At 41.3% G+C, this 24984-nt stretch overlaps 2 protein-coding genes across 4 annotated transcripts in view; one reads left to right on the top strand and one right to left on the bottom strand.

Annotated features, from left to right (window-relative positions):
• The first annotated feature begins 18 nt into the window (after positions 1-18).
• FBXO33 (F-box protein 33) lies at positions 19-17583 on the top strand. The gene is made up of 4 exons (XM_048950062.1): positions 19-600; positions 6406-6516; positions 11071-11756; positions 15583-17583. Exons 1-4 carry the CDS (start codon positions 89-91, stop codon positions 15852-15854), a joined length of 1581 nt encoding a protein of 526 aa, XP_048806019.1. The 5' UTR covers positions 19-88; the 3' UTR covers positions 15855-17583.
• A 3620-nt stretch (positions 17584-21203) lies between these two features.
• Positions 21204-24984, bottom strand: part of MIA2 (MIA SH3 domain ER export factor 2) — a 28152-nt gene continuing 24371 nt past the window's right edge. Inside the window, exons 26-29 of one of the 3 annotated variants that reach the window (XM_048950053.1) lie at positions 24614-24745; positions 23502-23578; positions 22897-23119; positions 21204-22083 (exon numbers count right to left, since the gene is read on the bottom strand). In XM_048950053.1, the coding sequence (XP_048806010.1) occupies positions 21932-22083; positions 22897-23119; positions 23502-23578; positions 24614-24745 (584 nt within the window). In that variant the 3' untranslated portion in view covers positions 21204-21931. The remainder of the gene's footprint in view (positions 22084-22896; positions 23120-23501; positions 23579-24613; positions 24746-24984) is intronic. The other 2 variants (XM_048950054.1, XM_048950056.1) reach the window with 2 other exon arrangements.

The raw sequence follows: 24984 nt of genomic DNA, 5'->3' as shown, positions 1-24984 counted from the left end.
GCCCGCTCCTCCCCCGGCGGCGGCGCGGGTGGTGCGTCCCGGCGGCGGCCGCGTCCCGGCCGGCGCCCGCCCCCTCGCCTTGTCATTGATGTTGTTGTTTTTGTCGCAGGAGCCGCAGGCGAGGCCGGGGCCGCCGCCGCCTGTGGCCTCCGCAGCAGCAGCGGGGCTCGGGCCGGCGCCAGGAATGTCGGTGTGCGGGGAGGCGGTGGGCGCCGGCTCCCTGCCCAGCGAGCTGGTGGTGCACATCTTCTCCTTCCTGGCGGGCCCCGACCGGCTGCGGGCCTCGGCCGCCTGCTCGCACTGGCGGGAGTGCCTCTTCTACCCGGCCCTCTGGCCGCGCCTCCGCCTCAGCCTCCGCGTCTCGCCGGCCGAGCGCCCGCGCCTCGAGTTCCTCATGCGCAAGTGCGGCTGGTTCGTGCGAGAGCTGCGCGTCCAGTTCGCCGCCGACAACTACCCGAGCGGCGGGGCGGCGGCGGGCGAGGGCGCGGCGGTGGCGGCGGGCGACGGGGAGGCGGCGCCGCTGTGCCCGCGGTGGCTCGAGCTGCTGAGGACCTACCTGGAGCTGGTGCTGTGCGTGCTCAGCAGCGTTCGCAACAACAGGTACCGAGCGTGCCGCCGGCAGGGGAGGGCAGGGAAGGCGGCGACGGGGAACACAAAGGCCGCAGGGGCGCCTCGGCCTCCCCGGGGCGCGGAATGGGCGGGCAGCGGGGCTCCTCGGGCTGCGTGCGTGCGGGGAGCTAATAGGGGAGTTAGCGTCGAAGCGCTGGAGCGAGACTTCGTTTCTCCCTCACAAAAGCCGCCAAGAAGGCCGCCGGCCCCGGCAAGGAGCCCCCTGTGAGCCGGGAATGAGGCCTGGCCTCAGCAGGAGGAGGTCTTTCTGGTTGCTTACTGTGAACGTGCTTCAGGCGTGTGGCGATTCCTCGATCCGCTTGAGCAGTGGATTCCTTTTCCCGTGCTCTGGGCTTAAAATGCGCTCAGATCGCACATATTCTTTGGTACTCTGAGTCTTAATTTGCTCAGGTTGGACTTCTAAAATGAAAACGCTTGCTTTCTCTTTGCTTATCTTGCTAACATTCCCACACAGTATCTTTTAAAAACTCAGAGGTCATAATGCACGGCCTCCAGTCAGAAAACCAGACTGTGCAGTGAAGTCACAGTGTGTTGGGAAACCGTGCAGGCTGCAGGATAGTAAGTGGCTATGTGCTTTCCTACCTGGCAGTGTACATCACCTGCTGGGGGCAAAGCGACCACCGCTAAATATTTTAGGACATTTCTGCAGATAGTTGTTGGAAAACTATTGGTAGCTGCATTGTGGTACAGCCACCGACCCTGACCCTGAAACAGTTAAGAAGCAGCGTGAGGCCTTCACTTCTCCTCTGGTTTGTGTGGGGAAAGCTGAGCTTCAGCTCCTGGTTGGCGTTAAGGGAACACAAGTGCAGCATGCGAGGTCTCACTTTCGGTTCCTAGGCCCTGCGATGCCCGCAGGTACTTCCTGGGGGAACTGCAGCGGTTGGAGGCGCAAGTGTGCTTTTGGACACTGCCTGTGGGTCACAGCTCACCTTCATCTTGATTTGTTTCTTGTCTTGCGAATCCTCAGCCTGCAGGTTTAGCTGCCCTAATCAGTCTCCTCTTGCCTTTCAGAAGAAGCTTTCACTTTGCTGTTGAATCTTGGGGAAATTCAGCTGATATCATACATGACGTCAGTTGATGGTTATCAAATCTGTTATGAATACCGCTAGGTGGATTTCAGCATTTTAAGTGGACAGTTAGAAGCTGCAGGAGATATTGTGTGAGAGATTCCTTGGGGAAAAAAAGTGAAATGCATTATGAGAATGGTTTTGGTGTGCTTCACTTTTGAAAGAGAGAGATTTCATGGCGTTATCTCCAGCTAGTGCATTAACACCGCCTTCTGAAGTCCTTTTTAAACTTTTTTGTGTGTACAATATGGCTGAAGACTGCATCAAAACACTTGGTAGTAGCAGTTGTTTCTTCAGTGGCTGTTCTCTGGTAGATAAGTGTAGTTTCTGTGGTAGGTACGGATGAAAAGTTACCATCTTTGATAACATTTAGTGTCTCTGTATATTCTTGATGTGATCTGTAACAGCAGATCACTTGTCTGCTGCTGTTTGACTTTGGAATGAAAAATATACCACCTGGAAATGCATAGTACCTGGTTATCACAGCAGACTTTTTTCAGTGAGCAACGGAAACGTGCGAGGGGGATTTACGTGAAACAGATGTACATTCAGAATTACTTCTAGAATGAGCTTTTTTTCCCTCATAAGCAAGGTTTGGGTTTTATTTTGATACTCTTTTTTTGGTTCTTGAAAAGTAACTATCCACAACCAGTTCGTTGACATGTAGAATGTTGTTGTCTTTTAGACTTTTTAAGTGAAGCTTTTAGATAGAAATGAGATGGAAAGAAACGTTAAGTTAAGTGAGTTAAGTTAGTGAGTTAAGTTGCTGCTTGGTTCTGCTTCTTAGTTTACCTCTAAAGTGGAACCATTGTCACCTGCTCAGTGCTTCATTTTATTGGTCGAAGGACTGCAGTCAGTCGCTTTGTTTCTCTGCTTCTGTTTGCTCATCTGTAGCACCAGGGTGATTAATGATTTCTTTTTGTGCTTGCAGAATGTTCTTGTACACGTGATAGCTATTCCAATTTCCAAAATAAAGGAAAAAGCAATGTTTTTAACTTCTCCAGCAACTAAATTGCAGCAAATGCATTCCTTTTGGAACAGGGTTTGAAACAGGATGATTCTTTCATAGCTCCTGTCAGCCCTCCTGATAGCTTTTTGGCAGAGAAATCCAAAGGACTTCCATCTTACACTTAAGAGCTAGAGAGGGAGAAATCCACTTTAGTAAAATGGTGTGCTGTTTCTTAACCATGTAATCTTGTTGTATGATTTAAATCTGTTGTTAAACAATACACCAACAACTTCCTCCTTTCAGGAAAAAAAAAAAAAGTTCTTTAAATGAAATTCCTTGAGGATTTATAATACTGCAGGACTTAAGAAAAGACTAACAGAAGGACTAAAGGTAATGCAACTTCTGGATGTTCTCTTGGGTACAGGAGAATGATGGTGTGCTTTCATGCAAATACAGTATTTTCTGTTAAGTCTCTGGAAAAGTATTTTGGAGCAATCTTTGGTAATTCTGATAGAATTAAAGAGGTTGGAGATGCACAGTTAGAAACCCCTGATAGCATTCTGATCGGTATTGGTGCTGGTAGTCGGCATCCACGGGTATGTTGAAGGTCTGTCTGGTGTTTGAGGCAGAGCTCAGGTCAACACAGCTCTCATTCTGTGAGTGAGAGCACATTATTCCAAAATACCACTTTCTTGGCACTGAAACCAAGAGGAGGAGCTCTGAAATTCTGTAATTTCTTAAAAAAAGAAAGTACTGAAGTGATGTCTGTAGTGGTTTGTAACTTTTCCAGTTGTTCGACAACAAACTAAGCAAATGGAAGTGCAGTATTTAAACTGATGATATTCTACTTAGTAATTAAAAATAAAATGTAGAGGGTGGAATCATGCAACAATATCAAGAGGGGCAAGTTGTTTCCTAGGGGTCCTTCAGGGAGCTTCACCATCTGCACCATCACATGCTGCTCTTTGAAAACATAAGTTCCGGGAGGCAGGAAGGAGGGTGATGCTCTGTGCAAGTCTTTTTGGTATGGACTGGAGCTGGTTAAGCAGTCTTTGTTTGATCTTTGCTGTGAAACAAAAATGCAGATTATAGTAAGCTAAGGTGTCTCAGTGAAGGTATCTGCTTTGGAGTTGCCAAACATTTGTGAATCATTCAAAGGAGTAGACTGTGTCTGTATTTGAGGCTTTTTAAGAACTCTCTTCTATTAACTGTAGCGAGCAGCTGGCAATGACAGAATGAACCCCAACCAACCAAAAAAACCCAGGAATCTAGTAGGACAGTGTGTGCCTTATCGCTTTGTTCCTGCTGAATGTAAGCAAGTCCATTGGGATTTTTTTTTTGCATTGCAGAATGGAGGATGGATGTTCAAGAAGGCACACCAAAACTGAAGATAGAGCATAGCAAGAAGCATATTACTTTTAGTATACTTTCTGAGCTAGTGGAATACAAATAGTTATTATATGACAAACAAATACTAAATCCGAAAGAGAATGTTCTTTCCAAGCTATGTGCATTTGTAGTATATATAGTATTAAGACTATGCTGTTGTGACTTTCATCAAAAGAGGACAGTTAACTCCTAAATTATTTTATTTAAATAGCAGTGGCTTTACTAATCCTATGGAGTAAGGGTGAGAGGTGAGCCAGATGCCGCGGAGATTATATTGTCTACAGTAGTGACAGGTCTAATACTGAATGGAACTGATCACATTTTTTGATGGTTGTAACTGTGCTGTGAGTGGAAGAGTAATCAGATGTTTTCGCTGCTTAAATTGTAAGGTGGAAAGCTTTTACTGTGTCTCTATAGTGCGTAGAATGGCAGTGAGACAAATGCAAGCAAACTGTGTGAGGTACTTGTAAATGGTGTTTTGTAAGTCTTATTGCTTATAGGCTCTGAAAGTAACACAGCAGCAGCATTCACTGGGGTCTGAGTAGCAATGAACAAGACCTGTGTGTGATGTGAATATGCAGGTGAATCAGAATTGTTTGAAAGATTGCATTTTGTCTTAACTCTCAGAATTAAGTCACTGAGATCAGAAGGTTATGATTGTATAATTAGAATATTGGCTGTGAAGACTGCCTCTCACACCTGATGGATGTTTCTGCTGACTTTCCTGTGTACCAGGCTTTCCTCAAAATCTGTGGGAGACAGAAGAGCACAGAATACTCTCAATGGTGTTGCCACAGTCTTAAGATTGCCCTGCCATACTTACTCTTCAGTGTGATCAGGCATTGACTTAGATGTGGAGAATATTATGCATGTGGACAGGGCTCAGTTATGTTTAAATACCATCATTACAGTTGTCCTGTATTTTGAATAATTTAATGTGTTTTGATTTCTGAAATGGCTGTAAAATCTAGGTGCTTTGCTTTGATATTTGACTTGATAGGAGCTTGTGGAGCTTTTACAGTCATTCAGTCAGCCATAGAAGAAAAGTAGGAGATGTGACAGTGGCTAGATTTCAGCAAGCAGCTCTGTGGTTATTTAATGCAGGAACTTCAAACAAGTCCTTAATTATTTGCAGTGGATACCTATTAGGTTCAGACTTAAAAAGGTAAAACCTTGACTCCTTGTCACCTTCTGCTCATCCTGTGGAGGTAGATAACTGGCACCAGAGCTTCCCTAGGCTTTGAGCGTCGTGACTGTATTGTGTTTTCCTAAAAGCTGATCTGCAGTATTAGTGTATGACTAGTAAGTCAGCAGAAGTAAGGATTTCTATGACTTTCTGAATTGTCAGCTGCCAGTTAATTGGCATCTGCTAATTAAAGGTAAATTTTACTCTCACAGCCATTTGCGATTTTGCTGTGTTCATTTCCAAGGGCAAAGTTTTCCTTGAATGTTTGGAAGTAAATCTAACTTACTGTGTGTATAAATAAATTTAAAAACATCCAGAAAGATCTTTTGTCAGTTAGAAAAATGCAGCAACAACAGCCTGAAAAGAAATACTGCAAAAGAAAGCTGCTCTGAAACTGCTACCATTTTCATAACTTCTGCTTGATCTTTTTCAAGGCATAGGAAAGATGCACGTCACAGGAGTGAACTGTAGTGGGGAATGAGAATCTGCCTGTGTGTCTGTCTAACACACTAAGACAAGTCCAGCATAAGACTAGAGGTGGTCTTTCACTTCTTAGGTATTACTTCTGAAAATTGTATCACAATGGACAAATAATCCTCTTCTGTTGACCAATGTCAGAACAGCTTCTACTACTTTGATGTAATGGAAATCAAACACTGACTGGGATTGCTGGGATCTTTTGCTCAGCTTCCATCAGAAGCTTGTGCTGCCTCAGCTGCTGCATATTTGGGCCCCCCGTTTGTAACCTGGCTACTATACAGGAGTGTTCAGGAAAGGCTTCTCACGACTGTATTCTGTTAGTGCTTTGAACACAGCATTACATTTGAAAAGGAATAGATAGCTGATGTTTTCACCTGTGACGTTATTTGCCCACGTTCCAAGAATTAAATGGAACGAGAAAGTACTGCAGGAAATCGGCTTTATGGTGGTGGCCTCTGTGGTCACTGTAAGCTGACATTTGCTTTACAGCTAGAATCACCAGTTTGTACATCCCTCCTCCCCTCTATGCTTTGGTCTCTGTCTAGCTCCAAACGTGCCTGTACTGCAGGACAGTAGGATGCTTCCCAGAAGAGTTTGTGTTCCATCTAATAATGTGTTCTTACTGCTGTTTTTGTCTTATCCAGAGTGTTTCCTTACAGTCTTTTTGTTTTGTATACAGATCCCTTTTTGTTTTGTCATTGCAGGAACCTCCAGAAGTTAAGTCTCTTTGGGGATATAAGCATTCTGCAGCAACATGGAAGTATATCAAACACATACCTCGGCAAGGTTGACCCCGATGGCAAAAAGATTAAGCAGTAAGTTATATTTTGTAAACTGTCAAATATGTTAAAACAATACGTATGAGTTTTTCATGTCTGAAACAGGGACTGAGAAAGCTTCACATTTTTTTTATTGGGTGAGAATCAAAATTCTTAAGTTGAATTTGTTTTATTTCTAGTACTTGCATGAAGTACTCTGGTTTTGTGGTCTTCTTTTAGGTGGGAATCCTTTCTTTCATTTTTATATTGTGCTCTAGAAACAACTTCTGTTAAAACAAGAGGAGGGACAGGAATGTTACCAGTACGTTTACTATTGCTATACATGGAAAAAAATATACAAGGAGCTCATCTGATGTATTCACTACTGCATGTCCTCAATTCTTGTTGAACTTAAAAGAGGACATAAGCACCAAGAACTTATTTTAAGTTGTATCTCAAAACTAGGTTAGGTATTTGTAGGATTCCTGTAAGATCTTAGCTCACAGTGTGCTTGTTTAGTCTCAGAGGTGTATTTTAGCTTGCCATAATTACACTGCTGTACAGTCTTTGAATGCATATAATCAAAATACCTGGTTTGTGCTCTTTGGAAATGGTGCAAGACAAATTTAAAAGCTACTGACATCTGGAATCAATTATCCCAGAGGAGTTATGCTAAGTTAAATAGTTTATTAGTTCTGCTAAAACTTTCCATATAGATAAAACTTGAATACCCTCATTTTAATTTGTGTCAGTGTAAACATCGTCTGGGTGGCTTGAGAATAAGTACAGCTATTCAAGATCTTTCCTGTTTATTTTAAATGGTTTTAGAACTAGTATGAATATATTGTCAGATCAATGTATGTATGAGAGTGCAACTATCAAACTAAATGCTCGGTCCTTGCACATCAGAGTACATAGAGATGTGCATTTTTCTTACCCTGTTATGCTTAGAATGCAGAATTCAGAGTAGTTTAAGCTCCTGTTCAGCATATGTACTGTCTGCAGGTAAAAAGCCCTTTTCTTATCTTTTGTGAAAACAAATACATAATGAAATCATTGTCCTGAGGCTTAGAGAGAGCCATCGAAGCAAGCAGCTGAGCATACGGTTCAATATTTCTTTGAACTAATAACAAAAATTGCTATGCATACTTCATAGCATAAACAATTCAAAATTAATTTATTATCTGAACTGAAATTAGTCTTTCACATAGATACTGACCTTTGCATGTTTTGGAATGAGGAAACAAATGCTACCTCTTCTTTGTTTTATGAACTAAAGCAGTGTGTTTGGAACCTGCTAGTTCTTTTCTAAATTAGATGAAAGTTGGCAGTGGATCGTCAGCACTGACAACTTCAGGAAGTAAATCTCTGTCTTTGTAGTCTTGCCTTTTGCATGTTTGGATGTTTGCATCAGTTAAGTTGCAAAACATGGGTGCAAATAGCTAACACTGAAGGATATTGAGCAACCTGTGGAGACAGTGTTAATAGTGGCTGAGGATTTTGGAACCCGTGTGGTGGTAAATGTTGCTGTCTCTTTTGGAAGCTTCCTACAATTCAAACAGTTAGAGAAGAAAACATGACACTTCCTCAAGTCCACAGCATGGAACTGAATGTAATGGACCTTGAGTGGAATCTCAGCTGGCGCAGAGCCATTAGGCCGTTCCCCAGTAAAGACTAGCTGTTGCTCTGGGGGAAGAGGAGGCCTTGGGTTACGTTTCCAAAATCCTTCTCTTGCAGTGGTCAGCACATAGAAGAAATGGGTTGTTTTCATTTGTCTTGAGCAGAGCAAAGCAAAGGCAGTTTAAAGTATTTGCTTTCTGAAATCTGCTTTCTGTGGTTGTTCCATGTGTTTCAGATAGTTTTGTTTCCAAAAGAACCAGTTTTAGCCTCTTGCATTAAACAGAACATGTTGACTGATACAGTTTTTAAGCAATGAGCTCCATGTAGGTTTTGTTATTAGGTTTACTTCCTATCCAGGGCCACCAGTGCTTTTCTGTACCAGCAGTTGTAGGCTGATGGGGAGCATCCCCTTCACTGCTCTTCACTGGGAGCAAAACTTAAGTATGCTTGTTGAGACATCACTGTTCTAAATTGCTTTCTTGCATATGCTGGGCTTTGATTATATTTTGTGTTTGTGTTTGAAACCATGCTTACACTTACATTTTCTAAGTGAGCCTTAAGATAGTCACGTACATGCTAGGATGAATTTCATACAACATAGTATGCAGTTGAAGTGTGGTTGTAAAATAGGTGTTAATTTCCAAGAATTCACTTAGTGTGTTCTAGAATTTAGACACAATTCAAACTGTTTTTGCAAACTCCAATTAGATGCAGTCTAAAATGAAAAATAGGATGTGTGTAAGAATTTACAGGGAAGGAATAAACCCTTATTAGGGTGATAGAAAGATGTATTTGAAAACTGTTAAACTAAGAGCCTGCAGTTTTTATTGTTCCTCCTGTCTATCCTCATTTAAAGCAAGCCGAAAGCAGTCATTGCTAAATATATACTGCAGTGCTGGATCTCTTTTTATTATTAAATTGGCAAAGAATTAGAGGAGAGGGTCTGGAAAGTTTTCTTAGGACGTACGGATGGGTAACCTATCAGCATGAATCTAAATAGGTGTATAAATACTTAAATACAAAGTTACATAGCATTAAATCAGTATCAGTTTCCAGTTCTGTGGGTATTAGAACAGTGCTCTTGTAAGCCTAGATGCTTAAATCTTATCAGAAGCACAACTTAAAACTTCAGTGCAGTGAGGTATGGATAGTAGTATTTGACAGAGCACGTCAAAATTGATTTGTCATCTTGTGAGTTGTTCTATAAGCTGTTACAAGCACTAGTGTTGCTTGGACTGTTGCAAAGGCTACCATTGCTGTAAATGTTGTGTCTTTCCGAGGTACTGTGATGGCAGTGGGGAGGAAAGCACATACAAACAGGGAGGAGGATAAATGAGGATTGGTCTGTTAATTTTCTTAAACACCAGGACTATGTGACATCAAAGGTGGCAGGTCAAGTGAAAGCAAGAAAAAAGGGGGATAGTACTGCAGAGTTCTTTGTAGTTGGATGTTACAGTTGTGAAGGGTTGGCTCAAAGAGGAATCCAGGCACATTGCTGGAAGTGAGGCCCCTGAGGGTTACTGCAGACCGGAAGCCACCTCTGGCTCAGGAGGTGAGAGCTGAAAGCTTTTAGAGAGGGGAAAATCTCTGAGAAGCATGACTCCTTGTTTCCCTTGTTCTCTTTCCTCTTTTTATGGTGTTTGTGCTTTTCTGCTGTCAGTCACGATATGGAGCCTTTAGATTTGCCTGGACATTATCTTGAATATAGATATGGGGATAAGAAGAATAACTTTGTAGCATTGTTTTGAGCATAGATGTGAATTGTTTGTGTGTGTTATTCAACAATAAAGGAGAAAGAGGTCTATGGAAAACATTGCTTGATTTGAGGCACAAAAATTCCTGCTAGGTTCCTACTGGATGGATTTGCCTTATTTCTTCAAGTCTCAAAGAGCTGTCATAGCCTAGCTCAGTTGCTTCCCTTAAATGCTGATTTTGCCTTAGAGCTGACTGAAATTTGAGATTAGACTCATCTATATTTGCAGCCTAGTGTGTATGTGCTCACTGAACATCTTTGGGCAGAGAGAGATCATTTGGATCCCTAACAGCTGTGGGATGAGGACTGGAAACCTCTTTCTTTTGAGGAAGTTGGTAGAGTAGGACTGTAGTATTGGTATTTGGTATTCAAATCTTACCTTAAAATACCTTTTTGGATTACATATCTAACTTAAAGAACATTCTTGCATTTAGAACAACCTAATAGGAGTTGTGGGAGATAGGAGAGGTGGGATGCATAAGAGGAAGTGTGTAATAATCATACAGTGCTATACATCACATGAGGACTCTGATGGTGTTAGAACTGCCTCCCGCTGGTGATCTGGGATCAAAATGTCACCAGATCCAAGCTACTCCTGTAATGTGTCAAGCTGTTGACACTGAAAAATCCAGTCAGCTGTATGTTCAGAATTGTTTCAAGAATATCATGTGTTTGTTCTTTACCCTTCAATGGGGAAAATCAAGCAATAGGTTTTGGATTATTCTAACATGGAGAAACTTAATTTTTATGCAACTTTTCAATGAAAATGACTTTTTGTCCATTTTAATTTGCAGTTCTAGAGAGGCTGGCTAACAAATACGAGAAGCTGTTTTTAAAAACATGGTTATTGCTTTTAAAAACATTATAGGTTTTCTTATTTGCATAACCTTAATGCAGTTGTGGGAAGGTGCTAGCATGTGCTAGGATACGTGCTGAGAAGTACAAAAGGAAGATTCATAGTGCAGCACTGCAATTGAACGATGAAGTGCGTTGTTTTTTTTTTGGTCAGGATAGTTTACAGTTCAAACATTTGAAGTGCAGTGAAGGCTGAAGTCAGCAGCACGTTGTGTTCTAACCTTTGTAATTGCCAATAAACTGATGGTAGTACCTTTAGGATAAAGCCATAAATAAAAAGGGGAAGGAACAATTCTTCAATGGGGAAAAAAAATAGACTGATATGCAATTGGTAACACTAAACCATGTTTAACAGCATCGTTATCTGTTTTGTTTACTTACAGAATTCAGCAGCTGTTTGAAGAGATACTGGGCAACAGCAGGCAATTGAAATGGCTGTCCTGTGGGTTTATGCTGCAAATAGTAACTCCCACATCATTATCGTCCTTATCAAACCCCATAGCCAACACCATGGAACATCTGAGCTTATTGGACAACCACATCCCTGGTAACACCACTCTCATCACTGCAGTTGAATTGGAGCGCTTTGTCAATCTGCGTTCGCTCGCTTTGGATTTCTGTGATTTTACGGCTGAAATGGCAAGAGTCCTGGCTGACAGCAACCATGTGCCTTTGCATCGACTGTCTCTCCTGGTCCACAGCGTTTCCATTATGCACAAGTCATTGGACAGTATGCCAGAAGATGAGAATTGGAAGGCGCTGACGCGCAACAGCACCAATCTTCGGGTCTATATCATGGCTTTTGATGTAAAGAGCGATGATATGTTAAGGATTCTTAAGCCCAGTATTCCCCTAGAGAGGATTCACTTTGACAGCTACATCACTTGTGTTTCTGGAGCTGTTGTTGACCTCATATCCAGGCAGTATGATAAGTTCCTCACTCATTTTATACTAATGAATGATGTGATAGATATGTCTGGCTTCCCAGATCTTAGTGACAACCGGAACGAAGATCCACTGGTCTTATTAGCCTGGAGGTGCACGAGGCTCTCTCTCCTAGCTGTTCATGGTAGGTAATACGTTGTGTGAGCACGGTACGTGACTGAAACACTTCTATTTCAGCTTTTCTAACTGTAATGAGCTTCTGTAAGAGTCGTGTTCAAAAGTCTGCTGTGTGGTCACTAAGCAAGCTGTTGTACTTCATACTGGTATTTTCACGTTTGAAAATAGGAAATTTGTGTGTTTACTTATCTTAAATATACTTGTAGCTTATGAAATTTGGATGAGAGATTATGTAGGATTTTGTGACTGCTCACAGAATCGAGCACTAAGAGCTGAGTGTTCCAGGAGGCACAGTGCAGGTTTCCTCCATGTGGCTGGGTATGTGGATGTGAATGCTGCAGAAGCTTGCTGTGTGTGCCATGAGGTCACAGGCTGTTAAGATTAGATGATTGTACTTCCTGTTTGTGTAACTAACACAGGTTAAGTGCCTCGTGACTGAGGGGAAGGAAGTCTGTTACCAGCTTGGTAACACTGGCAGCAGATGAAGGTGGTGTGCAAAATTTGAGACCTCTCTACTTGAAGTGTGGGGGAGAAAAATATAATGTGGAAGAGGTTACCTTGCTGAGTGCATTGATTTCACTGGTAATACTATAACTAGGTTTATCTCACCTTTTTGCTGTGTAATTGTAAATCAAAAAGAAGTGCACGCTTACATTCAGCTTTATTAGAAGTTAGAATCATTTGGCGCATTTTTAAGGCACCTGAAACTGAAACAGTGCAGAGTGGTTGTTTTGGTTTGTGCTGGAAGTGGCTTACAAAGAGCGAGCTTGCTGATGCATGAAGGAGTTAAGGGATGACTCTGTTCTGTTACGTAAGAATGAATGGCCATTTCCTCAGGCAGCTTGCAGGAATAAATCTCCAGTTACTCAGCACAAACAGGAGACATCTTCAGCAGCAAAAGTGGTACATTCAGATCTCAGCTGAAGTCAGAAAGTCCTGCTGTATCCTCCCCTTACAGTTTCACAGATTGGCAAATGACCATAGCGCTCAGTAAAGGTGGATTTTAGCAGTTTCTCTAACACTAAATTGAAGTTTCAGGGCCTTTTAGAATAAAAAATAAAATCCATTTACCTTCTTCCTACAACAGGAGAATCTCCTAATACATTATTTGAATTCAAAAAGATGGTAAAATACCTGTCTATAAGCTAGTGTGTCACCTGTTATCAGTGCACAATATATTACTCTGTGCAGAGTGTTGGGAAGGCAAACACTTTTTACAGTTTTTGTATCAAAGCATTGTTACTGCATCTTCTGTGGAGATTTTTGTATACCTGGGAGACAGAAGGGCCAAACATCAACCACACACTGATGTTGAAATTCAGAATTCAGATTCTTTTCCCCTTCTTTTCTCTCCTCTTTGTAGGCCAAGTTAGCTAAGCTGCTTATAAGTTACTACTAATTTTCTTAATTCTTATTTTTACTTTTTTAAGTTGTGAGTAGGACTTCTCTGTTACTGTAGTATATGCATCTTTCTTCTTGAGTGCTAACACTGAGAAGATTATGGCTAGGAAGAAAGATCTAGAATGCTGTGGTGGTTCAGTATAGCATCTTATTCTCACGCTTGCTTTTTTTTTTTTTTTTTTTGAGATTTATCTAATAATGGTTTCTTGTGCTCTTGTTACATTTCTTGTGATGCTACCAAGCTTCCTTTAAGAAAGAAAACTTTAAAAAAAAAAAAAAGGCTTTATTTGTTTGAGGAGCCATGATTGGCTCAATTTGTAAATGCATGGGTTTCTTTCCGTTAGATGAGAAGCAGTTATTCTTCAGTTTCTAATATTTTTCAGAGATTTTCCCTCTTCTGCTTTTAGTTTACTCTGGAAAAGTCTTTGATCCGTGCTTAGCTTTGGCTGCCACTTGGCACTGACAAAAGGAGGGGGAGAGGACGTGTCTGAAGGTCTCTCTTTCTTGGATACCTCAGGAGCCTTTTCTGGCATCTGTGTGAAGTCGTATCATTGTCCCACCAAGGTGGCATCATTAGGAGCACAGGAGAGTTAAGCCAAGGATATTAACTGCTGCTGGCAGCATGTAGGAATGGTGTGAGGGGTGTGTTGTCTTTGGAGATGGGGATGGTAGAATAGACAGTGGTATGATCTGGCCATCCGCATGGCCTGAAATCCTTAATTTAAAAGAAAGACATTTCATGTGGGGTTCCGAGATATTTTGTGCTGTAAATGTGCTGTATTACGTGTGTAATCCTCAGTGTTATTCTATGTCAGAGCAAAGCTAAAGCTGACATGTGCACCAGCAAGGGAAAACCACTGTTCATGGTGTGTTTGATACTTGTAAGGAAGCGATTATTCCTTGTTACCTCTGGAATACTTCAGCTGAGCAGAGGCTTCTTTGCTGCTGGAAAGTTCCTGAGAAACTTGAGGCAAAACTTTTGAAAGGAAGATTTAAGATAAGATTAACTGGAAAAAAGAAATCTGGCAGTGAAAAGTTACAGCAAAAGCCGTGTACCTGAGCCCCAGGTGGCACAGGGGATTCAACCACAGTTGTTGCCCCTTTTATTCTTCATGGCTTTTTTTTTTTCCATTACCTTTCTTTACCGTCAAAATGACTGAAGGTATTGTGAGCTCCTTCAAGGCCTGAGAGGAGTGTAGGTCACAGAAGTGCAATTTTCCATTGGGTTTTATGTCCTACAGCCTCACTGACAGCGTTACCTTTTGATTCTCTTGTGCCTGCAGGTAAAGCCTCAGCAGATGAGAATTGCAGGAGTTCATACATTCTAAATGGTTGATGTCTTAGAAATGAGCCAAAGACACATTTGTGGGGTTCCTTGTTCAAAAACTACTTTGAGCAAAATATCTGTAGGAGTTTTTACAGACAAAAAGTTGGGGAAAAAAATATACATGAAAATTTCTCCTTTCTTTAATCTCTCACTACAGTCTTCCTCATTCTTTAATCAGGTGTCATGATAGTTCATGATGTAGAACATGCTTATTGCCTTCTTGAAGACCAGACCATGGCTGGTTGTTACTCCTCCAGCAGCATGCTTTCCCAGTTCTGATACTGCACAGACGGCAGCTTTACTTAGACTCTTAAGTGTGCATTTGCCCAGGAGGCACCTGGGAGAATGATGATGATGAAGGCAGAAATGAGCCTTTTTGTTTTGCAATGGAAGGGCTGACTTGCAGAGCTTTCAAAAAAGGGAAGTTCCCAAATACTCTGTGTTTTGCACCTGGACAAGGAAGAGCTTAGCCAAGATACAGAAAACTAGCAGGTAACTGCAGAGTAAGGGTTTTGAAAGAGGGATGCTAATACACAGTAATTGGAAGAGAGGGAAGGTTTATAATTATGTTTAATCTCAGGTAGAATAAAAAGATATATGTAGATTTTTTTTTTTTTTTACAGTGGTGGGACCTGCTTCCTGGAGAGGCTTCTGTTCTGTTTATTTTCCATCAAGTCTACCTCTAAGGCAATAAAAGCTAACTCTGGTTTTCTTTCCTAGCAAAAATACAGATTTAAAATAGTCCTTTTATATATCCACTTTAAATAGTTGATTAGTTGCTTCTTTGTGATTTATTTATAAGTAGGTAACAGAAGGTTTGATATTGTAGTTACAACTTAACTTGTACCAAAGAAGTTGATACAAACAGTGAAACAATTCAATATAGAAAAACTTTGAACTAACTGAAATTATTCTGATATTTCCTTATTATAAATGTAAAATTGAACTTTCCTACTTGCAACCAAAGCTGAAATTGGGAGGGGAATTCTGCCAGACACAAGATGACAAAGTAAGTTGGGAAGGATTTTAAGATGATCTGACATTAAATACTTCCATAAGAAATGCCGTACTGCAAAATTACACAGCACTTTTTTTCCCCCTACAGGTTACACAGTTTGGGCTCACAATCTCATTGCAATTGCTCGTCTTCGTGGCTCTGATCTGAAAGTGCTGGAAGTCACAGAGGAAAGCATTGATTTTGACCAAGGAGAGCTGGCCGACCAGGATGTGGATCCAGTACATAATCTCATTGAGCAAGTATCTCTCGGGTTGGGTCGACCTTGGCATGCAGTCATGGACATAGAGCTGCTCAGTGTCTTCACTGAGCCAACTCGTCATTTTTACAGAGAGATGCAAAGCTTCAGTGAAGGCATTTAGCTCCTTATTTACAGTTCCTGTGGTTACATATGCAAGTAGGGTCCTATTATGTTTTGTTTTTTTTTTTTTCAGTAGCGTGAATTAACCCCTTTTGTGCTGTGTTTAATCAGTATTAGCTATATAGAATTACATATGTGTATTCTACTTCTTGATCAAAGAACGTAGTCGGGTATTGGTTTAGAAGCTGAAAGTGGCAGTGTTTAGGGTTTTCACGGTTAATGGACTTGTCTACCAAACCTTACAGAGAAGCAGCCAAAGGCTGTCTGAGGTTGCCGGCTAACTTTATTTTTATTGAGTAACTGCATTTTGAATTATTTTTGCTATTATATCGGAGTTCTGTGCTCAGGAGCCAGCTGCTTTTGATATCCATATCCATAGCCCAGTGGATTTCTATGCTGTCATTGTTTGCTTAATCTGGTAGCATGCTACTTAATAGGCTTAAAAGGAAGAGAGGTCTATCCAGGGCTGTTCGTTGTTAGACTCTCGCCTTGCTTCATTTCACATACCGGTTCTGAAGCATGCCCTGCTACCGCTCCCAGTTCTCCTTGGCTGTCAAGCAGTGCTGCGAAACACTCACTTTTCAGATAGCCGTACTTGCAGATTCACTCCATGCTCCGTGGTGTTTCGAGTTCTTTGTGTAAACTCCTCCTAGTTTATTCTCATCTTCTGTCGTGTTCCTCAGAAGTTAGCTTTGGGCCAAAGTTTAAGAGAGAAAAACTAGGAAGTGCACTCCGATGAGGTAGAAGCATAACAGTAAAGGCTTCAGTATAAAGGTATACACCTGCAAACAAACATTAGTCGTGAAATCCCTAGCAACTAAGTCACTGGATTTTCTCTGTCAGCGCCTGTGTCAGCTGCCAAAGAATAGATTAAAAACGAAGAAGTGCCCACATGCTGGCAGGGGCAGGCCAGCTTCTGGCCAGCCAGATACTGCTAGATTGTAATATATAAGGTCGAATTTCGACCTGTGGTACACAGCTGTGCTGTGGCTCAGTCAGCAACCTCAGAACTCTTAACAAACATGCACCTGTTTCACTGTGAATAGTGAATGTAAAGGAAGGAAAGGAAACAAATACAAAGCTTGTTCTATCACAGGTATGAGCTGCTACGATGCATGAAGAACATTCCATGAAGTATGTTTTAAAATCTTGTTATATCTGAGAGGCTTTAAAAGCCGATTTAACTGTTTCAGGGCAACCGCGGTACAGACGTGGTCTCTGTGAGACTTCCACCTGACCCCAGTTTTAAGTGGTACGAATGTTGTGCATTTAATGTTTAAAGGACAGTCTGCAATAATAAAGTAAGTGGCCAACGTGGGTGCCCAGCAGTGCTGAGACCTGGCTGCTATATTGTAAGCTTTGGAAAACACAATTTATGCAACAGATGTCCAGATATGATTCTATTTATGGAAAAAGTTTATATGTGTTTTACAAATGGTTTTACCATCTTATATTAAAATGACCTTTTGACAGGTGTGCGCTGTTTTGTCTCCAGTGAGCACATACCATGCGGATTTTATATGTACATCAGTAGAGTGAATCCACTGGCACAGTGTGTGTATATGCCAGATGTGGTGAGATTTTATCTTATAAATGTGATCAGATTAAAAAATAAACTCCTGACAGAAAATGTAAGGAAACCAGCTGAATGTTTGAATTGATGACTGATGTTGTATGGTTTATGTTAAATGTATATTCTTTTAATCAATAAATAAAGCATTAAAAATTGATCACTGTATAAAATATTTTGTTGTATCAGCATGAGAATTTCTAGACTTAAATTGCAATGATCATTCATAAGCTGTGTATAACTGGTAGCTCCCATTGTGTTTAGGTCAAAGAAAGAGTCTAAAATGTCATACAGCAGTTTCTTTTCCTTGGCTGAATTTTGTCAATGTTTTTGGAGGGGAGGGGAAGGGTGCTTTGCTGAAGCTCAGACTGCCAGACCAGTTAGCACAAACGATATATCACAATATGACTTACTAGACTGATACAGTAAACTGTGGATTGTAGAATATAGAAGACTATCTTGAGAAATTCCTGCATCCGTTGCAATTGCTTAAATCAAAATCTAATGTGATCTAGAAAAATGTGTAGTACTTTTTGGTGTCCCACTATTAAATAGATTATGAATACCCACAATGCTTCAGTTGACATTTTATCCGCACTCAGAGTACGTAGCTGTGTATTCTGAATGAAAATTGCAGATGTCTGATAAGCTGGTGGAGCTGCCGTGCCCTGCAGTGGCTGACTGTGCTGTGAGAATTGTTGGAGTGGCTGTTCAGTGTGTGCGTGCCAAGCACGGGTTTGGTTTGAGCTTCTGAATTTCATTTTGCGACAGCCCAAACCACTACCAGGCTGCACTGCTTGTCAGTTGAGCACTGTCCTAGATCTTGCAGCTCTGGCAAGCAAGAGCATTTAACGGTTTGCTGGAGAGAGAAGTAGATTTTGCTGTGGGTAATAAGTAGATAAATATGACTACAGCTTTTAATTTTCCAGTAAAGTGAAATATCAGGACACAGTCGTGGTGCCTTTTGGGGCTCAGCTTCACAGGGGAGGTTTCTGTAGCAGTTAAATCTGACAGGGATGTTCAGCATCATCTGGGCCTTAAATCTGGTTACAAAGTGATAGAAGGATTTCTGGCAGCTCCCATGCAAATTGCTGAAGATGTCGTGTCCTGAGAGTTGCAGAATGTTAATTTTTTTCTCTGCAGACTACAGTGTTTCTGTGCATAGCTGCATTATTTACTGTAGTTGGGACTTGTTTAGCTTCATTACCTCGATGTTTGTAGTCTGTTTTCTGATTTAAATTAGTGTAATGTTAAAAGGTGAGGTAAGGGGCAGGAGAGTTTGGCCACTTGTCAGTGGTAGAGAAGTGTGCAGACCTTTCACTATGCTGAAAATGGGCTGTCTCTATGGGGGTTAGTACTGTGGTGAAATACTAGGAAGTACTATGCTGTTAGTACTTCAGATGTGATTCCTCCTTCAGCTTGAAGTCTAATGTCTGGATATGGTTTGTGTTCCAGGTTGAATTCATTGTGCTTAGTCTGTATACTGCAGTGAACCTTTGCTCTTCAAGTATAGGGATCTGCAAGGCGAGTGGCTGGAGAAACAGAGACCTTCAGCAGAGTTGGAAAGGTACACCTCTGGTTCTGTTTCCTTAGAAACAAGTAACAGTTGGCCCTTTCTGGGTGGTTGTGCAATTAACAGTAGTTTGAATTAGTGGTACCAGGATGAAGGGATTCAAATTAAAAGCAGCTGTAAATCAAATGGCGGGCAAGTTGGTCCTAATGTAGAAAATACCACTCTACTTTGAGAGGGGCGAGAGGAGCTATGTGAAATTGCTTCGAGTTTGCATAATCCCAACAAGAATTTTTTTTTCTTTTTGTTTTTCCTAAAAAGACGGGGGTGTTAAGTTAGTCTTGTTGCATTTTGGATTTAGCAGCAGGAAGTTGGAACACAAGCCCTTCATTGTTACAGCCCATTGCTCCTTCCCAGTGGGGGGAGCAGGGATTTCCCTGCACACGCGCTCCTGTGATCCTGCTCAGGCAAGCTTATGTAACCCATTTCGTGAACTACTCTGTCCTACTTCCTGGTGCATAAATATGAGCTTGTTTTTGTTGCTTGCCTGCAAATGCAACTTTGGGATACTGCTGGAAATAAAGAAGTGCCATTCTGTTTGCAGGATGCTCCAAGCCATGCCTGTTCTGTATTATCTTTAGTCCAGTTAGCTTTCATTTTGCCTGCGGCTCCCTGCCATTGTGGGCATGGAGTCCACTGTTTTGGTGGAGGAACAATTGTATTTTGAAGACAGTTAATTATAAGCTAAAACAAATATTTGGCTCTGCATCTGTTCAGATAATGGAGCTACACTTACAAGTACTTTTGGGATTTAAAAAAAAGTTTGTTCTGTTGGCAGTATTACCAACATTAAGGGCCTCGGTGACTTCGGCTATTTTCTACACATGGGGTTATTGGCTGACAGTTGGTGCTTCTGGCTGTTCTTAGGGCTGATGCAAAGGTGGATGTATAAGCTGGACAGCTGCTTTTAGGGGCCTGGTTAAGTCCCACAGGCCAACTTAGAGCCTCTGGAAAGCAAATCATGGCTAAAAGTGATGCAACAGCTGAACTAAGCTAAACAGCAGTTAAAGATTTCAACACACGAACCTTTAAAGTGCCTGCTGCCAGTTTTCATTGGCCAGTAGCTTAAATAAAGGGCTTATCTAAATGCCTTTGACTAAATTAGAAAGAATAAAGAAATAGCAAGGAGGAGCCATGGGGCAGTTCTGCAGCCAAAATAAGCCTATGGGGAAATAAGGTTAAGAGCAGGAGTGTTACAGAAAGAAAAGCTCACTTTGCAGACTTGATCTAAGCAAGCAGTTACAAAAAAAAGTGTGCTGGAGCTTTCTGGAAACTTCTAATTATGGGGTGTGGTAGCTTGTGAGAGTAGAGCAAGTGTACAGACTTGGTTAACATTAAAAACTGTTTTCTGTGTGTGTGCACGTGTGGAGAATGGGGGAATGGCAGCTTGCTGCCCACTGCTGCTACTCTAAGTGGAGCCTTAGCTAAAAACAGTTTTTCTGTTTTTTAAAGGGTTCCTTACCAGATGACTGCACTGTAATTACATGGTTTTCAAGTTGAAGTGTGTTAGAGCCTTAACAACACCAACTGACAAGAGCCAGCAGCTTCTAGCAGGGGCCTTTAGACTGTATGACAGCAGGTAAATATGGAGCAAGGCTCTGTTCTGATAAAGCCTGTCACCTCAATGAGAATCTGTGCCCTGGTTGCAGGAAGGCTGCTTTGGCTGCTCTAACAATCACTACCATGGGGCAAGAAACAGAGATGCCACTTTTCTTGTGTTCTTCAGTTCTGCTTTTTTTTTTTTTTTTTTTTTTTGGTGAAACTTAACACTCACTACAAAGTGTGTATGGACACAATTCTAAAACCTTTTTCTAGCCCCTAAAACAATTATGTTTGGGTTTCTTTTAAATGCACGTTTGTCTTAGCAGCATGTTCTTGACAACTTTTGTTGCTTCCCTTTGCAAAGTATGTTGGTTATACTTGCTTCTGTGCTCTTTCCAGGCAAGAAAGGAATTTTATCTTTCTTTGCTCTTTCAATTATCTGTAATATTACATGGTTACAGAAGTCTCCTACCATGCTGTATGGCTACTTGGTTGATAAATGCTGATGGCTCTCCACCCGTGCAGAGTTGAAAGAATGAAGACTGTAAGCTTGGGGAGTGCTTTTGTTTGTTTGTCCCTTGTTAGTGTTAGAACACTGTTAAACTGAATTCATGCTGGGACAGAAAAAAAGAAAACAAAAAATACTAACTAGGACTTCAGCTGCTGTTTACCGTGGCCACGCATCTAACAACAATTGTCTGGTGATGCTGAAGTATCACATACAGTTTTAACATGGTAACTCCTTGCTTTCACAGCATCTTGCCTTACAAAATCAGAACACCTGCAATGAAACATACCTTATGCTAGCAGTTTTCAATGGTGATAAGAGTTGTTTCACATTTCCTTTCCTTTGTGCCACAGTGGTAAGACGCTGGCATCTGCCATTCTGTGAAGCTTTCTCAACTACAAGTCATTAACAGAGTATGTACGTAGTTGGGTTCTTCTTCCCTTCCCTAAAACTTTCCTGTTAACATGGTACTACACAAGTATTTATTTAATTTCATCATCTTTACATTTTATTTATTTTTTTTCACATTCTATTCATTGAGCAAGCATCAGTTTTAGCATGCAAAGCTTCCCTGTACAGCTAAACAAGGACAAAGCAGCTGCACTTTTAAAATAATTCACATTATTTAATTTTATATACCTCTGAAGAGATCACCCAAATTAGAAATATTTAATTTAAAGTGACTACTGTACAATGGAAATCACTTATTCACAATATTTGTAGTTATATTTTGTTCTCTATTTACAAAATACTATCCTGAAAATTTTCTATTAAGCTTCAATTTGAGCAAAGTAGTTTATTTATACTTAAGTAACAGCAGTTACTTAATGTAAGAGAAATGCCATTAGAAGAGCAGAGAAATGGTTTGGCACGGTGCTCAAACACCTGTCAAGTCTCTTGTTGTGGTTCTGGTTGTTCTGTGGCCGATGTATTTGACTGAGGTGACTCGATTCTGTTTTCAGGAGGTGGGGGTGGACGCAAGAATTCAGGTCGCTGAGGTGGATAGTGAGGAAAGGATCTCATGGGAAATGGATTTCTCACTGTGAGACAAGGAAAGTAGTCCAGTTAATACCAGCCACACCAGCAAATCCTCACCTGCTCCTTCTACCCCATGAACCTTTCTGTTCACAATGGCCTATCCAATTAGAAGTCACAAGGCGGAACCATCTAAGATGATGATGTGCTCCACTGAGACAAATACTCTAGGAAAGGAAAGGACAAAATACCCACTTTCCTCAACTGTGATCTGGTGCCAGGCTTGTGGCAACAGCAGTTAGTGTCTGCTAATGGGCTGCTGCTGCTGCCACCACTACCTTCAGTTTAATGTGAAATTTGATCTGGTAGCCCCTGGCTGTCATACTGTAAAGGTGCTGTGGAAGATAGAGATTACTTCCTTAACAGCTTAATCTGTGAACAGCAAGAGGCAGAAAGAAGCCCTTCAATCTGATACCTGCATCTTGTTCCAAAGATGGAAACTATGGAAGTGAATGGAAGTGAAACAATTAACAGGTGTGTCACAAATGCATGCCTTTGTATGGACATTAGCATACCTTACAACTAAAGAATGATGAAGCTCTATGATTTATGTCTGATGCAGCTTCACAACTACTTGTATTTCTACCTGAGAAAAGGAACCTTTCAGCTGCTGAACATTGTATGCTCTTTTCCAAAGGTAATATTAGTGAAAAAACACTACCACAGTGAGCAGCTCTGAAGAAGTAAATATACACTACCCCCATAACCAGAAAGTTAGACAAACTGAGAAGTGGTTTGTGCATATTAAAACTGAATGAACAGGCAATAAACCACTCACGTTCATTAGCCTGAAGTAAATGCTAACAGGAGTTACATACTTGGCAGTGGAGGGCGTGGAAGCCCCATGTCTCGTACTGGAAAACATTCACGTGGTCCGTAGATGCCAGCAGGGGGAGGGGGAGGAAAAGGGGGTCGTCTCATGAAGGGTCCTCGGGGATCCATAGGCATCATTGGAGGTCTGACTGGAGGGAAAGGTGGAGGAGCAAACCCTGAGCTGACTGCTTCACTTTCAGATGCCAGCAGCTGATCAGGGAGAGAGTTCTGTAACACATTAAAACAGGGAAGATAGCTTAGGGAAAAGGTCAGAGAACATCTTAAATCTCATCAGGTCCACTTTGACGTGGACTGTCACACAAGCCATAAACCAGTTCTAAGCAGCATAATCCTGAGCAAGGCTACTTTGGTGCACTGACCATCACCTTGATTATAGTTTCACTTTTCAGGTTTTAATTAATTTTCAGCACTGATTATGCTAGTAACATCTCCAAATTAACTCACATGACAGTGAATACTGTGATAAAAGTCCACATACAATTTTTATAACTTGGACTGCACAGTGCAATATGCTACTGAGTATTACAGACTATTTTCTTCTATATATTTTTTGTTATATTTTAAATCAAGTTTCTGTTTAGCTACTTACGCTAAGATTAGAATGATCTTTCATCTCATTTCCAGTTGGTTCTGTTAGCGGGCTATTTTCTGAAGATGTTTGCCCATCTGTATGCAGAAGTTAAACAAATTACTCAGTGCTGACCCCCCCCCAGTTTTTTTCTTAACTCAGAAGATACAAGCAAGACAATTAAACATAGGGCTGTACCAAGCACCTACTCTGCAAGCAGACTGAAAGACAACCAAGGAACACAAAATCTGCGCTTCAGCATTTTCACCAACCTGCGCACAGTTTGCACATGAATATTTCCAGGCTGCAGCTTTTACCAAAGGTTTTTGTATACAGATGAAGTTTTTGGTTTTTTTCCTCAGAAGTTACACATGCATTTTCCTAGAGGTTACCACAGCAGCTGCATTTCTCCCTTCTCATACCTTATTCCTTTGGCAACTCCCACTTCAGCTGAAAGTCCTACTCTATAACCCCTGTTTCCCCAGGCTGGGAATTACTGCACTAAAACATAAAGAGCAACAGCATCACGTCATTTCAAGCAGGCTTTGCCTGTGTTAGAGAAGCTGTTACTTAACAACCTGAAACATTTTTTTAAGCCATGCAGAGCATATTCATTCCTTGACACTCAAGCTGCATAACACTTTCTGTTTTAAATCCCTGTTAAGTTGCTCTCAAACTGTCAAAACTCCAACCCTTCTGACAAGTGTCTTGCTCTCCAGATATCTGCCTTAAGTTAAGCTTCTGTAGTTAGACATCTCATCTTAAGAAAAGGCATGTTAGCTTGCTGAGAATTTGTAGTCAATTCACTTTAGAGTTGGAGCCTGGATTCCACTACTGTGAGATGTTGCTCTTCTGAGATCAGATGATGGGTGTATTTTTACAAATGCTTAAGTCTGATGAAATTATATGTCTCTAAAGAGCAACATTCACAAGCTTAATGAGCTGCTAGATGTTGGCAGCAACGTTACCCAAATGTTATCCACTGTTTCCATTAAGTAGACTACAAACTGCCAAAGAACCATGCACTCAGGAGAGACTGTTATTGCTAATCCCTCCTATGGCTCAGTACAGTCATCCTATACTGAGATTCTCCAGTTGACTGTACCATAGAAGCCAGGTAAAGTAATTCCCACCTGTCTTCTCAAAAGACTGCATACTGTAAGTCCGCAGCTCTGCTGGTCCAGAAAGTCTTCCAGTATTTGGAGGATTAGGGAAAAATCTTTCTTGTCTTCGAGGAGGAAGAACTGAATCAGTATAAGGCTCACCTATCGGTGGAAAAAAAAAATATCACCAAACAGGTCAGTGTTTCATACAATTTTACACCAGCAAAACTCTCTGGCTATCTTATGCTCTTGTACATAGTCAAAGTGACTATTAAACAGGGTGGGAAAGCAATCTTAGATTCAGTATCAATGAAGGCCAATATACAAATGATCTATTGTTTATTTTAAATCACACTAATCTAAGAGTGACATTTCCCATTACATTTCATAGTGCCTTAACA

The sequence above is a fragment of the Lagopus muta genome, chromosome 6 (genome assembly GCF_023343835.1).
Source record: "Lagopus muta isolate bLagMut1 chromosome 6, bLagMut1 primary, whole genome shotgun sequence".
NCBI classification, from domain to species: domain Eukaryota; kingdom Metazoa; phylum Chordata; class Aves; order Galliformes; family Phasianidae; genus Lagopus; species Lagopus muta.
Note: the sequence above shows the minus strand (reverse complement) of the source record. Positions and strands in the feature narration are given on the sequence as shown.